Source organism: Vidua chalybeata, chromosome 3 (genome assembly GCF_026979565.1).
Source record: "Vidua chalybeata isolate OUT-0048 chromosome 3, bVidCha1 merged haplotype, whole genome shotgun sequence".
NCBI classification, from domain to species: domain Eukaryota; kingdom Metazoa; phylum Chordata; class Aves; order Passeriformes; family Viduidae; genus Vidua; species Vidua chalybeata.
In genome coordinates, this window is record NC_071532.1 from 109,612,488 (window position 1) to 109,627,850 (window position 15,363).

Sequence of the window (15,363 nt, forward strand, 5' to 3'; positions counted from 1 at the left end):
TTTTTTTCACTTTCTCCCCACTTCTCTCCCATGTGCCACTGCTCATTCAGTTGAAAATGCTGAAATTAAAGACTTTTAGCCTTGTTCATTCTATTAGAGGTCCAGCTATACAAGACATTACTTACTCTGTAAACAAAGTATGGATAAATTCAAGGATTATGAGCTAAAGGATTAATTTAAACCCGTAACTATTTCCAGTATATCTGACTTTTTCCCCCCAAATAATAATTTTTTTTGTATAGTATTTTCATGTAACTAATTTAATGATATTTTCTGGCATTCTAACACGTGTAATTATATATTATTTTCTTTTATACTGGTTGGATGTGATGCAGTGACTTGCTGGAAGTAGAAACACTGAAGGGAAATAGAATTCATGGAATGGAGAAATTGTATTTCTGTAGAGGGAAGGCTCTACTGCCATGTGAAAGCATCTGAAACTGGGTATCAGCTGTGGAGAAAAGGAAGGGTTTCCCAATGATTTCACCAGAAATGGATGTCTTTGAAAGCTATAACTTTTCATTCAGACCCTGAATTGTGATCCTTAGGGGTCTACCCAATAATAATATTTTGGTCTCTGCAGAAAATAATGTAATAAATGGCTTTTCAATACCATGGAAGAGATCAGAGAGGCTAATCCATTGCACTTAATAAGATCTTCATTCACAAGTGTCTTAAACCAAAAAAAACTCCTCTTCATTCTACAAGAAGCCTAGCTCAGTGTGCAGTCAATCTAATTTAACCCCCAAATTATGATTATAAAGACAACATAGTGCAGAAGCCAAAGATTGTGAATCTATTTTTGTGCCCAGGAAACTGAGCAGCTTGAACAGAATCTGCACCTTAAATCCTTCAGCTTGAAGAGAACTGGTTTGTGGTTTGAGTTTTTCCAAATCAAGGTTTCTCACCTTCTCTTTCACTGCTGGTCCAGCCAGAAACCTCATCTTCCCGACAAAGTAGTTTTTTTCTGAAAAGGAGTATAAATTTTATCTGGTGCCACCAGGACACTTTGCAACCAAGAATTTTATGGTACAGAGAAGGCATAATATAGTTCCTCATCTTCCAGCTCAGTAAAGCAAAGCAGAGGAATTCCCTGAGCAACTGAAGAATATCAGCATTATTATTATTATTATGATCCATAAAGAGTAGTGTTCATAACAAGACAGTGATTTAAAGGTATCAGAAAACAGTGCCATGGTGAAGATTTACTCAGTAAAACACTTTTATCTAAAAAAAAAAGTTAAAAAACAAAACAAAACAAAACAAAAAAAACCCAAACAAAAACCCCAAAACAAAACAGGTTCAAGTAGAGCACTATGGAAGCACGTACTCAAACCACAATGAAAGTTGAATAAATGTAGATAAAGGAAAATATTTGTGTACATACTAAGGTTCTTTGAATTAAACTAAAAGCATGGCTGGAAGAAATGGGAAATTTATGTATATTTACATATATTGATAATCACCAGCAATGCTCGAGACACTAAGACTACATCCATGCTAGAACATCGGAGTGTCAGAAACCCTGTGGAGTTGTTAGGCTGATCCCTGACTGCTTTTGATCCCATAAGCACTCCCCAAATCAACTCCTGGAGAGAGTTTTGGAGGAGTCAGGAGAACTGTTCTCAAAGGGCAGTTTGGATGCACCCACCCCATTTCGGAAGCCAAGAAAGGCCAGCATCAAAGAGCCCTGCAGTTGGCCGCAGGCTCATTTGCCCACGTGGCCATGTGGTCACCCATCCCAATGGGCACAAACCACAACAAACCCACAAACCTGTAGGGTTTTCTCTGAGCACAGAGGCAAAAGGCTCAGCCCCACAGTGACCACAGTGGTTCACCCCCTCCCATCACTGCCTCACCCCTCTGCTGCCACCATGGCCACGCACTCTCTGACATCATTCTGGGGTTGGGGCATCCTGTCGGGCTTCTCTCTTTCCTGGCTGTACCCAGCTGAAGGTTGGGGCATCTCCTCCTGGCTGGAGCACCCCGGGACTGCTGGCTGCTGAAGCTCCTCAGAGTCACCAGGAAATCTTCCTCCACGGGGCTGTTGGTGACTGTCACTTTTTCTGGCTGAGGGAAAGGTGTGTCTGTCACCTGTCTTGGGCTGGACAGTGCTTGGCTTTCTTGCTGACTTGGCTTCACAGGGCTGCAGGCTCAGCCCCTCTGCATCTCCTGTGGCAGCTCCCACTGCTCCACTTCCTTCCATATCTACGAAAACAAGACTTGTTTGTTTCTCACAATAATTATGAGACCCCCACCTTCATGGATATTATCCTTTTATACCTTTATTATGTGTTAAAGACATCAATACATTTTAATTTTTTTCCCCATTTTACATGGGCGGACAATGATAAGACAAAGGGGAAGAGTTTTAAGTTGAACAGGAGAGATTTAGGTTAGAGATTAGGAAAAAAATTCTTCCCTGTGGGGGTGGCAAGGGCCTGGGATAGGTTACCCAGGGAAGCTGTGGCTGCCCCATCCCTGGAAGTGTTGGATGGGGCTTGGAACAACCTGGGATAGTGGAAGGTGTGCCTGCCCAGGGTGGGAGGAAGTAGGTGATTATTAAAGTCCCTTCCAACCCAAACCATTCCATGATTCTGTGATTAATTAAAAAGCAATTACTGTTACAGAAATGGTTTAAGTGGCCTTACGTTTCAGTTTGACAGAAATAAATCGTCAAAGCCAAACAACCGTTAGCTATTTCCACAAATAAAGAAAAAGCAACAAACCCAGCTGGTTTGTGCTTATTGACACACTAACAGCTGCTAGAGCATCTCCAGCATTAAGAAAATGTTTTAATAAATGTGTAATGATCAATTGTATAGAATACAGTTTCTTAGTAAGCTATGTATTGCTAAGACTGATAGTATTTTAATAATACACACCCATAGAATGCATCATCCCTTTCTGAAACAGGCTGTAACTTAGGGTAGAACTTTGTATTTCTGACATTTGAGTCCTACTGAAGGCAGAGCCTGTAACCTGCACTGCTGTTTTTAAAAAATGACAAAGAAAAGATGCAAGAAAAGGTAAATATACACGATACATTTTTCATTTGGAAATGTTTACATCCTTATCGATCAAATGGTTGTCAATAACAGAGGCAGGGTCACTTGTAGTGACATAGCAGACAATTTTGGAGCTGACAGAGTGTGCCATGATTGGCAGCCTAATTTGTAGCTTCATGTGGATGCTAAAAACATTTATAATTTTCTTGCAATCCTCTTCCTACCCCCATGAAAAAAAAAAAAAATGCCATCAGCCTACACCCAAACCCTTAATACTCATTCCAAATCCAGAACTAGTCCTGGCCAATGTGTCATGTGTTAGTGGACAAAATCAGATTTTTTAGTCCATTTATCAGCACACATTGTAGGTCTGTAGCACAAATAATGCCAGAAAATGTGTTACTACCACTTCTGATGATTTAGGTTTGTCCTTTCAGTTTAACCCTTAGCAGCCTGTGCCATTCAGCCTCATGGCTGCTTGGACCTTTTGCTCAGATGCATTCTCTTCTGCATTTCCTGTAATTCATTAATTGGAACTATATTTGCTGAATCATAGAATATCTCAAATTGGAAGGGACCCATAAAGGGTCATTGATTATCCCCCCTGCTTCTCACAAAAACACCTAAAATTAAATCATGTTTCAGAAAGGTTGTGCAGACACTCCTTGACCAACCTGACCTCTGACATCTCTGGCAATGACTTCATGCTCGTGATCATTTTTTCTGTTAAAGGCTGTTGCTGTTTTTTTCAACTCATAAATTTAAATTTCAGGGTTGTACCTTGGAAATCCACCAGAAAGTTGTTTCCAAAAGTTCAGCAGTCAGACATATTATTGTATTTAACACTTTTCCTAGTTAAGTTGGCTTTAACCTTAGGTAGTTGGCTGATTTAAGGTACAAATTACATACATCACCAGGTTCAATTTTCATCTTTAGACACATAAACAAGATAATAAGGTCATGATCTCCTATACCAAAGCTTCATGTTAGTTCTGGAGATTTATTGACTCTCTCATCTTCAAAGGTGCCATTATCAACGGTGGAAAAAAGGTTTTTCAAGCAAGTTTGAATCAATAGAACAGGCTACAAGTTTCCTGGATAGAAGCAGTTTCAAGGATGAAGTACTGCCTTGAGATTCCTGATTTTTAAACATTAAATACAAACTATTCAATATAATGTAAGCATATGATTAACTGGATTATGTACCAGCTAACAGAGCTCAGGCAGAAATTATATATGGGAAATAATTCTCAGGGATGTGTGGCAGTACCAGACTACCACTGAAATGGAAGATATTCAGTGTTTCCACTGGTGATTTGGAATTTAAACTGAAATTGATTCTGATGAAATTTTCTAAAACAAAGGGATAATGGCAAATTGGTAGGAAGTAAGGAAGGAAGAGGAGTTGATCTGAACAAGCAAGGGGAGACCCAATTCACAGACTGGGATGACATTTTCAGGAACACACAGTGATTTCTAGCTGAAGATGTCCAAGGAGTTCAGAATAAGAATCAGTCAGGTACCATTCTGAAAAGGTTCAGAGAAAGGACAGAAAATTGAAGCTGGAAATGTAAGTTGTAGGAGGATACAAGCGCTCTGTTGAACCACCAGAATAAATTGCAAAAAGAAAAAGAAACAATATGTTTCTGCACCTCCAGGTGTGTTCTGTTAACAGTGCCTTAGTCCATCAAAAGTTCTTCAGTGCAAGAGAGAGATAATTACAAGAAGCTAAGGAGATTTTTCTTGTTAGACCAAGGTTAGGCAAGGCAATATCTTGATCCCTTCTCCCTGCTGTACAGCATAACTGTGCATATTGTTTTCTCCCACATCTTCTTCCTCAGCTGCCCGTTTTGGTACAATATGCAGGGCCCTTGATCCACTGGACTTTGCACTCTAGAAGCACCCATCAATGAGAAAATCTCTGTTTTGCAAGTCTTGCTGTGGTGATTGATAAATAAAGCCCTGAACACTTAATTGTGTTAGAAAAGCTCATAAGAAATATGAGTGGAAGAGCTACAAAGCAGAAACTAAACAAAAAGAGTGAAGCTTTGATTTCTTCTCTCTCTCTCTCTCTCTCTCCAAAACCAACAGCACTTTAAATATGGGGGAATCAAACATTAGACATTTCCAAGTCATATATATTAAACTCACTTAAGATATTGTTATCCTTGTTTAGATTTGAACATATTGGGGAATCTTTTTGTCATGCAACTATTCCTAAAAGACTGTAAGTGGCTGGATTGCCTTTTTCTGACAAAAAAAAATCTTTCCATTAATTATTTACACGACGGCTCCAATCAACGCTGTACCTGTCAGCCTCCCCAGCCAAAATGAAAGTTCACTATGTAAAGGTGCCAAGGGAGAGTGGCAGCCTCCCACTGCGAGTTTATAGACAGAACTAAGTCAGCACGCATTATGTGTCAGAGCCGACATCAGACAGAATCAGATCCTTTGATCTCAGACCTCCACAGGAAGCTTAGATCTCAGACAAATTAGATAAAAAATGAATTTATAGCAGATATGTGTCCTAAGGCACACAGCTGAATGCTGTGTTTTGGAAGAGTATGGCAAATATCAAAACACATAAACTGCAGAATTTCCTCTCTCCTTCTCTCTCTCCTTCTGCTTTTGTGATAGACACTAATTAAAAGGAGATAAAACTCCAGCTCGCCTTTTCCTGCCTCTTATGCAATCCACAGGCTTTGGTAAGGAGGAGGAAAAAGAAATTCCCAAAACAGAGTAAATGGGGGGTTCATCAGAGTTACCCGAATGCCCTTAGATCTGTGCTGTTGGCAGGTGAGATAAAAAAAAAGCCCTCAACTACTGTAAGAACATTTCACACTTGAAGAGAAGGAAGCCGGTGCTTTGTGCTGCCAGCCACGTGCCCCCAGGGCTGTCTGCTTTTCTGTGACCTCAGAAGGAGTCGGGTTTGATCAGAAGATGATGAAAGAACAAGTCTGGAGGAGGTGTGCGGGAAAGGGTTGTTTGTGGCAGGGCCCTGGGGAGTAAAGTGGGACTCAGGGTGGCATGGGTGGGAGTGGAGCTGCTTTGGGCTGCTGGGTTGGACTCATAGGACCGTGCAAATGAGCCCTGGGTGCGTTTCTTACCTCCAGTGTAACTCACAGTCCTTCACAGCCTGCAAATCTGCCCAGAGCTTTTCATCCCCCCTGCAGCACCTGGAGATGTGGGCAGGGAGGAGCCCTTCTCCTCCAGGCATGTGGGGACACCAGTAGGATTGGTCCCCGCCCTTCTCCAAAAACACTAGGAGAAATCACGGGCTCATTGAATCATAGAATGTCCTGGATTGTGGGGAAGGAACACAAATCGATCACTGAAATCCAGGCCCTGTCCCTGCACAGGACACCCCAAGAATCACAGCATGAGCATAAGCTCAGTGTAGCTGGGAATTCACCCCATCTGTATTAAAGGAGATGAAATGACAAACAGAAAAAAATCAGGGAGGAGAAGGAGGAGGCAATAAAGAGATGGACTTTTTGAGAATGTGCCATTGATCCTATACAAACCTATAGAATCACAGAATCACTGAAGTTGGAAAAACCTTCTAGATCATTGCATCCAACCACCAAGGCAGCACCACTGTGTTCAACATTAAACCTCTCCCCAGCTGCCACATCCCACACATTTTTTGAACATTTGCAGTGATGGCGATTCCGTCACTTCCCAGGGAACATCTGAACATGTTAAAAGACATAAACGGACTCTTTTGGTGTCCAATCATTTATGAATTGCAGTCTCACCTCCTGCTACAGACACTCCACTTTTATTTGGTCCTTGATTGTAGCAAGGCTTGGTGGGAGCTGCAGGAGGTTGTGCTTGCTCACTGGGTCTCTTGGTGCTGTCCTGTGGTAGATGAGGCTGTTCAGTCCTTGTTTCTGCAATGAAATACACTGTCACATCACCCTCAGCGCATCCTCTGCTCAGCAGAAATTATTAATTCAAGCAAAAATGGAACATATTGTTGAATACATAGTAGAAAATTGCTTGAATATATGCCACCAAATGCTGTGTCCACATACCTCTGAACACTTCCAGGGATGGTGACTCCACCACTACCCTGGGCAGCCTGTTCCAGTGCTTAACAATCCTTTCCTAGAATAAACTTTTTGTAATATCTGTCTGGACTCAGACACCTTTTATAGGAATAACCTTGAACTATCATAGAATCATAGAATATTCTGAGTTAGAAGGTACCTACACTGACTATTGAAGCCCAACTCTTGTCTCTTCATAAACTACAAATTTTATCCTAATTACTGAATATCCCAGAGCTTTTTCTGAGTTCTATTGTCTGAAACCCATTGTGACCACTCTGGGGATTTGTTAAACAAAATAAGGAGTCTACAAGTATAATTTTTTGTGGATATTTCCAACTCACTGTGGCTTTTGCTCTTCCTGAACCAGCAGAATGAAAGAACAATGATGAATGCAGATGCTGCTGAACCCAGTATGACAACAAGGATCATGCTGGCCCTGGCTCTCATGGGCACAGGGAAGGTGGAAAATGGCTGGGAGAGCACAGTGAATTTTACCCCTGAAAATTTAAAGCAGACAGTTTATTACAAAAGCAAGGACAGCAATTTCACAGCTAAACCACCACCCTATAGCTTTTTAACAGGGATGCAGCTGTTAAAGATGCATTCAGGGACAAACCACAAATCCATCTATCTCCAGACAGATCCAACATTAATGGACAATATTTATTTAGAACTGAGCACCAGGACAGCCCAAACGTGTAACAATATTTCTACAAGCAAAGTTTCATGCTTTCAGTGCTTCCTGGAGCATAAACAGCTTCTTTGCATTCAACAGTACTTAATATTTCTTCTATGAATTTGTCTAACTGACACAAACCCCAGAAAATAAGTTCACAATGCATCTGCTTCTGAGGCAAGACAGATCAGGCCCCTGTAGAAAAAATGCATATTTTCTGCAACAGAAACTGGTAGTAATAAGACAGTTCTTAATACTGATTTTTTTTTACAGGCTATACCTGAATCATAATCAATAAAAGTTAGGGGGAACCCAGAAACATTCACCAGCATGAAGATTAAATCCATGATGCAGAAAACTCCCAGTGAACTTGTTAATATTTTCCACGTTGATAATGAGCATAATAAAAAAAAAAAGTCAATGTCCCTGCTGTTGCACAGTAAATATTTTGACTCTTGAAAAACAGAAGCTCTGGGTAATGCTCTGCACCCAGAGAATCTAAAATTTTCTCTAAATGGCAGAATCAAGCCATGCACTGTTCATAGTCTCTGTGTTCAAGAGTTCATTGGGTCTCAGACCTGAGTTGCAAGGACTGGAAGAGGGTTAGTACTGCCCTTTTGAAATAGAGAGAGGTTTTGATTCCCTAAATTATTTCCAAAACAAGTTCTGAATGCAGATGTGCTGGGCAGGCTAGGAGTTTAGGAAGACTGGCCCTGGTACTCTCTGTAGACCACCTTGAAGGATGTGGATTAGTACATCAACTCATTTTGTGTCTTACTACCTGACTCATTTTTGGTCCTAAACCCACAATTCTAAACATTTTGATGGATGGATATTTCTTTTATTCGAGTTCTGCTTTTAATAAAAAATCTAAAAGCCTTTTTTTTTTTTTATCAATACATTAAAAAAAAATCAGAAATGCTGTCAGATGAGGCTTGGAGACCAGGGTAAGTAGCTGTAAGTACTTTTAGCAGAAATTAATTAGATTTGTGTCAGTGTTGTCCACCTGAACGAAGCCAAGCTGCATCAGAACAAGGTGGGAAGCATTGTTCCAATTGGGAGAAATCTGCCTGCAGGTACAAACACATATGAACTTCAGCTGAGAGAAGAAATCTCTCAGGTATCAAGGACTCTACACAGACAGGTGTTTAAAGGTGTTTTGCACTTCTCTAATAGTCCGTGAGTAGGATGCTGTTGGTTTAAATGGAAAGTGGATGTATCAAACCCATTGGGATCCATATCAGTGAAGGGAATATTACTGTAAAACAAGGAGCAGGATGATGCAGGTGTGCTATGAATAGTCTGCTCTCCCCAGGAACTACAGCTAAAACATTTGGGATTATTGCATTTGACATCAGCTGCACCTCCTGAGCTGTCTCCAAACAGTGAATTATGCCAGGCTAGGTGCATAGAGCAACTGGTTGATGAAGATGTATCACAAACATCTACTATTTGATTGTTTAATTTCTTGAAGTGAATCTCCTCAGTAAGAATCTGGAAGTGTAAAAACCTTTATTCTGTCTCCAGCATGGTACCCAATTACAAGGAGCAAAAGGGATTGTGCCTTTCGTGTACTTTTGCAATGCATGTTTAAAGTGTGGAATAATCCGATTTATACAGGTGATACCTGCACAGGTGCATCAGCTGCCTGTACACATTGGTACCTCTAAACATCCTCCACTGGGGGGGAATAGCTTTAAGCTGAAAAAGGGCAGATTTAAATTAGATATTAAGCCCTGGCACAGGCTGCCAAAAAAGGCTGTGGCTGACCCATCCCTGGAAGTGTTGAAGGTCAGCCTGGATGGAGCTCTGAGCATCCTGGCCTACTGAAAGGTGTCCCTTCCCAAAATAGGGGAATTGAAACTCAATGATCTTGAAGATCCCTTCCAATCCAAACCATTCTGTCATTCTCTTATTAATCCTTAGTAATTCTCTGACTGGCTAAGAATTTCAAAAAAGAGATCTCTGTTTGACCTTTGTTCAGAAAAAAAAGATTTTGGGATTTCCCTGAAACAGGTTTCTAAACACATTTCATTAAGCTGTGCTTCCAGCCTAAAGAATCAGATCTTGTGAGGTGCTGACTTTCCATCTGCTCTCACCGATGAGAAGGTAGTGGGAGCTGCATGTATTTGGCAGCTCAAAATACACAAAAATTTCTCCCTTGAAAGGCCCACTTCCAAGTGCTCCCTGCACCCCAATTCTCCAGTTTGCCAAGCCATGGAAAGCATTGGATTTGGATGAGCCACTTGTGGTGGCAGCCTAAATGCTTGCAAACCTTTGTTTTTCTCAGATTTTTTTCATTACCCCCTTCCACTTGGCCACTTCACCAGTCAGATGTATTTGTTCCCTCTGTTTTTGTTTGGATGAGGCAAGACATGAGAGATAGATAGATAGATAGATAGATAGATAGATAGATAGATAATAGATCTATATAATCTACAATGTTATTTACCTGGAGAGATATCCATGCACATATATCTATATATAAAGAGAGATGGATGGATGGATGGATGGATGGATGGATGGATGGATGGATGGATGGATGGATGATATGGATGGATAAATAGATGGATGGATGAATAGATGGATGGATGAATAGATGGATGAATAGATGGATGGATGCAATACCATAATAGAGACTTTACACATGGTCTTACATCTGTATCTTAATATGTCTTTGGACTGCGTGCCAGACCTGTTCCTGCTTCTCTATAGACTTGCCTCATCAGTCATCCTGAGACAAGAAACCAACACTTTGACCTCTCTATTCCTTCAGAAACAGATTTAATTTCAGGTCCTCAAACAGTTGCTGATGTGCTTGTCTTGTGCAGACCTCTTGGGGACTTTCCAAGGCAGACTTCACAGGGTGCCTTGTCCCCAGTGTCCCCCTCAGTTGGCATTTCCAAGAAGGCATAAGCACACCTGCCTCCTCTTTACTGAGCTGCTCAGGGGCCTCTGAAGGTGCAAACATCATCCCCACAAGCTCTCAGGAGAGCCCTGGCAGAGCCCAGTTCTGGAGTCACGTTCTGAATGTGCACAACCACCCATAAAGGTGACCAGGTGCAAGTCAGGAAAAGGCACTATGAAAATAGCCAGGAGCACAGATGGAAAATTTCTGAGTATAAACAAGGATAAAAAAGAGGGAATGAGAGGTTGCAGTTTATAGGGAAAAGTTTGCTCTGGCAACTTAACTGATTTTAAGTATCTGATTGCTTGGGATGCGTACTAGGGAATCCAGGGAGAAAGAGTCACCTTTTTCTGACAATACTTCTCTGTACTTATTCTTTAGATTTGAGAGATTTTGCATGAATAGCAGAGGAATCACCCAGCTCTCCTGCTGCCTGGGGAATGCCAGCTTGGATGTGGAACAGAACTCAGGCTATTTAGAGGTTTGGCATCACTCCACCCATTCAAACAAAGTTTAACTCCTTTTTTATAAATTCAGGCCACCTGTAGGGTTTTGATTTTACCAAATCAAAGAATACACAGAATACAGGGTTTACCTGGAGGTGATGTGACTGTGAACACAAGTCTCCAGTTTGTTCCTGACATGGAGACAGCCAGATTGGAAAAGGATGCGCATCCGTCTATGACCTGCACTTGGGTGAGCCCTGGAGAGTCAGAAAAAATCATATTGCAATTAAAAGCAACCAGGTAAGTGTCACTTAAGGACCTCATGGGGTCTTCATGACTTAAAGGGACTTCAGAAAGCCTAAATTCATTATCCATCTTAATCATAAACATTGTGTCTAACTCCAGAAAATTTCACGTAGAGATACTCAGAAAACAAATTCCTGAGGGATTGGAGGGCTTCAGATTCTAAATATTTATTCTTAGAGCTCATTGTGAAATGGCATTTTCTGTGTGTTATGGAGGTGTAATGTGAATGGAGCTGTTAAAGGGATCAAACAAGGGTAACAGGAGTTATGGAGATGCACCAGGAAGTTCCAAATGCACATTTTTAAATTTAACTCATGTCTTGTGCGACTAAGTACTTCACCAAGGTTAGGAGAGTGATAATGAGAATGTCCCAAGGGGATGTTCTCAAGGAGTCAACCACTGTAACTAAGGGACAAGAATCTTCAATTCTTTTCTGATTTTTTTCACTTTATCTTTCAGGCATAATCACTCCTGTTGTATTGTTAAATCTCTTGGACTTTTTCTCCAGCTCTGTCAGATGCTTTGAAAGATATTTGGCCATGGAAAATGTCTGTGGTGACTGCCCTGAGACAGTACAGGAGACACTGTCAGCTGGAAATCTGGCAGGGAAAAACTCCATGAGGATCATTAAAATGAAACCCAGGAAACAGAATTTCTCCATCACGTTACCTCTTGCTATGATCTATCAGGGAATCCATTCTGACTCAACATTTGCCCTTGCCATGATTGTTATTTCTGTAGGCTCTTTTAAAAAGTTATAATTTACATTGCAACTGGATACCCATTTTATTGTGTGTATCTTTGAGCACCAGCCAAGGCCTGGCCTTTGAGTGATCCTGGCCAGGTCTGGTCTGCATTCAGACTCTTGGGGTGAAAGGGGTGAAATCCTAAAGGCTGACAAATTTCCAAATGTTGGTTCAGGTGGGGGTGAGATGCCAGAACTTCCTCAGGATGCTGGACTGGCTCCAGTGATCACAAACACAGTCTTTTGCCCGCTGAAAGACAACATGTCATAACTATTTGCTTTATGAAGCAGGTGGCTTGGCATTTTATTGCAGTCAAGCAGCACAGGTGAAGGTACATAAAGTTGAATGTGGGCAGGACATTTCTACTCTGCCATTCTCATGTTCAGGATATTGAACAATGTGGTGATTTAGCAAACGCTGAACTACGGCCAGAAATTGCCCAATACAAGGTCTTAGGCAAAACCATGACACAAATTAATTATTTAACAACATAAATGATAAACATTCTCCTCTATAGGACTCTGGTGTTATTTAATTTGTTAATATCCCAGTTATTTTTGACAACATACATGGGTTTTTTCTATTTCTGTACAGTATTTAGCACACCAAACCACCAATTTCATTACAAGCTGTGATAGATAAATAATCAGTGATTTATACTCTGAATAGATTTGATGGAGATGTGGGAATGTACATTTATTTTATTGCTCCAGCCTAATCCTGGTTCATCCATCTACCACTCATATGATCCTCCTTATGACAGCGTCTGCACAGACTACCAAGATTTTCTTGGCTCTCACACTCACTGTAATACGGATTTTAACAGAGGGCCTTGTCAGCTGTGTTCAAATACTTTATAATTGCCATTTCTAGTGTGTGATGAAGCCTGGAGTACTGTACTGTACTTCTCAGCAGAGACTAGCTCAGCTTTCGGGCACATATGCTTCAAAGCTCAGAATCCTACAGATATATATGGGAGTCTTCCCAAAGATCTCTCAGGCAAGCTGGTATTTAACGTAGAAGCACAGCTAATTTGGAGCTAAACTGCCTTCCACGAGGCACTTTGGCTGCTGTCAGATGAAGCAGCCTCAGTGTGCTAGACGGGACCCATTTCCATTAAATGCTGCTTTCATGTGCTTCAAAAGACGAGTGCAATAAGGATGTTTGTCAAAGGAAAAACTGCAGCAAACTATTACATGCAGAACATCTGTACTTTGCTGCTCTTCCTTTGCTGGAGTTTATTGGCTATTAATTTGATGCATGTACCTTTTAGAGAATGTGAAGTGTCTTTCTCTTCAGTGACTTTCTTTTTCTTTCTTTCTTTTTCTTTCTTTCTTTCTTTCTTTCTTTCTTTCTTCTTTCTTTCTTTCTTTCTTTCTTTCTTTCTTTCTTTCTTTCTTTCTTTCTTTCTTTCTTTCTTTCTTTCTTTCTTTCTTTCTTTCTTCTTTCTTTCTTTCTTTCTTTCTTTCTTTCTTTCTTTCTTTCTTTCTTCTTTCTTTCTCTCTTTCTCTCTTTCTCTTTCTCTCTTTCTCTTCTCTCTCTTCTCTCTCTCTCTCTCTCTCTCCCTCTCTCTCTCTCTCTCTCTCCCTCTCTCCCTCCCTCCCTTCCTTCCTTCCTTCCTTCCTTCCTTCCTTCCTTCCTTCCTTCCTTCCTTCCTTCCTTCCTTCCTTCCTTCCTTCCTTCCTTCCTTCCTTCCTTCCTTCCTTCCTTCCTTCCTTCCTTCCTTCCTTCCTTCCTTCCTTCCTTCCTTCCTTCCTTCCTTCCTTCCTTCCTTCCTTCCTTCCTTCCTTCCTTCCTTCCTTCCTTCCTTCCTTCCTTCCTTCCTTCCTTCCTTCCTTCCTTCCTTCCTTCCTTCCTTCCTTCCTTCCTTCCTTCCTTCCTTCCTTCCTTCCTTCCTTCCTTCCTTCCTTCCTTCCTTCCTTCCTTCCTTCCTTCCTTCCTTCCTTCCTTCCTTCCTTCCTTCCTTCCTTCCTTCCTTCCTTCCTTCCTTCCTTCCTTCCTTCCTCCCACTGTCAGTCAGCACCTGATCCAATAATCTGTGGCTAATCTGAACCTAAGGAGTTTTGGAACATGCCCTGAAAGGCATGAAAAGTAGCAGAAAACACAAAAGGATTTTTCTAACTTGTAATCCCAGAACAATCTTGTGGTAGGAAGAATTTCGAATTAACAGAAACAGGGACTGAAAAGGTGAGAAGCTGTGTTCTACAGTATAAATGCTACTTATCTTCTCTAAATATTAATTTTTCAACTCAAAAATAACACAAATGGCTTTACTGTGAACAAAATACTTTCTCTGCAATAGGAAACCTAACTTTTCATTGTGTGTGCTTCTTACTTATATTTAAACATTTTAGCAATTAAACTAATATGTTTATAATCATTATAATTTCCAACTTCTAATTTAGCAGCATATGACCATCCACAGGTGTTTGGTTCAGCACTCTACTTAAACAAGGTTCTATATCTAAGCATATTCACACAACCTTGAGGGAAATCCTCACATGTTTAGAATTTTTCATGAGTTCTCATGAGTCTTCCATGAGTTCAGGTATTTTGATAAATGAGGACCAGAGGGGAAACATTTTGATCCCTATGACAAAAAAAAAAAAACAAACCAAAAAAACAGCACTTTCACATTATAATATGTTAATGATAATCTATAGGCGGTTGTTTCTGTCTGTGCTTGGCCAGATCCTTTGCTGGAGTAAAAAGGTTGTTATGGACCCTAAAGAAATTACCCCAGTTAACATAAATTGAAAATCAAGTGTTAGGATTTCTAATTCTTCATTCTTTCCTTTTTTGTCCCCAGATATGGCTATATGGCTTTTCAAGACAAACTATTGGATATGCTTTCTTTAAGCTAGCAGAGCACAAAAATACTTTGTAAAAGCTTTTTTTTTTTTTTTTTTTTTTTTTTTTTTTTTTTTTTTTTTTTTTTTTTTTTTCCCTGTAGCATATGACTGGGAAGTTCACCAAACTCCTACTGCAACCTTCTGGTTTCAGCCCAAAGATTGGTTTTCATTTGCAGTATTTCTCATGGAGAACTCCTAAAGTTATCACCATCATTTTGCATAGCTGCTTTGCCATAACCCTTGCTATAGGAAAAGGCATCCAAACCTTTCAGCACAGCCTCAGAGGAGTCCTTGAGATGAGCTGATACAACCCAGGGTTCTGCAGGAGGCCCCAGTTTGTCAATTCTTTCACCCTGGCAGGAAGAA

General features: G+C 40.6%; 1 protein-coding gene across 1 annotated transcript in view; it reads right to left on the bottom strand.

Moving 5' to 3' along the window:
- Nucleotides 1-1,855: 1,855 nt before the first annotated feature.
- The window catches only part of PKHD1 (PKHD1 ciliary IPT domain containing fibrocystin/polyductin), a 238,092-nt gene continuing 224,584 nt past the window's right edge, over nt 1,856-15,363 (bottom strand). The window contains exons 61-65 of the mRNA XM_053938363.1: nt 15,263-15,350; nt 11,243-11,350; nt 7,405-7,560; nt 6,767-6,901; nt 1,856-2,208 (exon numbers count right to left, since the gene is read on the bottom strand). Coding sequence (XP_053794338.1) covers nt 1,856-2,208; nt 6,767-6,901; nt 7,405-7,560; nt 11,243-11,350; nt 15,263-15,350 — 840 coding nt within the window. The remainder of the gene's footprint in view (nt 2,209-6,766; nt 6,902-7,404; nt 7,561-11,242; nt 11,351-15,262; nt 15,351-15,363) is intronic.